General features: G+C 67.0%; 1 protein-coding gene across 1 annotated transcript in view; it reads right to left on the minus strand.

Moving 5' to 3' along the window:
• Positions 1-380, minus strand: part of FOXB2 (forkhead box B2) — a 4261-nt gene extending 3881 nt beyond the window's left edge. The window contains exon 1 of the mRNA XM_006145514.1: positions 5-380. Within this exon, the coding sequence (XP_006145576.1) occupies positions 5-380 (376 nt within the window). The remainder of the gene's footprint in view (positions 1-4) is intronic.
• Between the last annotated feature and the right edge of the window lie 690 nt (positions 381-1070).

The following is a 1070-nucleotide window of genomic DNA, read 5'->3' on the forward strand; positions in this document are numbered from 1 at the left end:
GCGCCCTTGGCGCTTCCTGCGTGCAGGTGAGCGTGATCCGCCCGGAGCACCTTGAAGCGCTTTCGGCGCCGCAGGAAGCTGCCGTTCTCGAACATGTCGCCGCAGTCGGGGTGCAGCGCCCAGAAGCTGCCCTTACCGGGCTGGTCGGGCCGCCTGGGGATCTTGATGAAGCAGTCGTTGAAGGAGAGGTTGTGGCGCAGGCTGTTCTGCCAGCGCTGCGTGTGCTCTCGGTAGTAGGGGAAGCGCTCCATGATGAACTTGTAGATGTCGCTCAGAGGTAACATCTTCTCGGCCGAGTGCTGGATGGCCATGGCAGTCAGCGAGATGTACGAGTAGGGTGGCTTTTGGTCGCTGTAGGAGCTCTTCCCCGGCCGCGGCATCGCCCCCGGCTCCTCCACCGCCCTCCGGCCCACACTGAGCCGCAGCGTCGCTCCCTACCCGGTTCCCGGGCCCGGACTGCCCCGACTAATTGCCCCTCCGCCCGTCCAGCCCAGCCACCCTGCCCTCTGGCCCCCTAGGTCCTCTCGGATTTTCTCCCCGGCCTTCTCCCAGCGGCTTGTGGGCTCCGCGCCTGGCCTTTCTGGCCAACTCAGGTCTCTGATGCGCGAAACTTCGGGCCCCGACGGTCGCCAACGGGCACTCGCAGTCGCGGGCGGGGCGCGCCAGCTTTACCGCCGCCTTCTCCACGGCTTCCCGCGGGTGGTCCGAGGCTGAGCGCGGGAGCTGCGGGCGCAGGGCGTGAGAGGGCGGTGTTTCCTCCGACCTTCGGGTTGCCTTTTCTTGATCCAAGGAAAGCCTAGGCCAAAACACTGGGCAGTCGCGACTCTGGCCCTGTAAATCCGAGTTTGAGCTCGCTGTCCTGGAGCCCGGTGGCCGCTAACTTCCAGCGCCCTGCGCGCCGCCTGTGCCCCAGCACTTAGCCAGTCTGCGCTGCAGCTCTCCTCCTGGAGGGAGAGGCAGGGCAACGGGAGGAAAGACCGGCTCCTGGCAGCCTGCGCCTCCCTTTGCCGCGTCGGCTCTCAGAGCAGTCCGGACAGAAGCGACCCCGAGCTCTAGGCAGTGGCGCCGGG

The sequence above is a fragment of the Tupaia chinensis genome, unplaced genomic scaffold (assembly GCF_000334495.1).
Source record: "Tupaia chinensis unplaced genomic scaffold, TupChi_1.0 Scaffold000147_1, whole genome shotgun sequence".
Taxonomy (NCBI): Eukaryota; Metazoa; Chordata; class Mammalia; order Scandentia; family Tupaiidae; genus Tupaia; species Tupaia belangeri.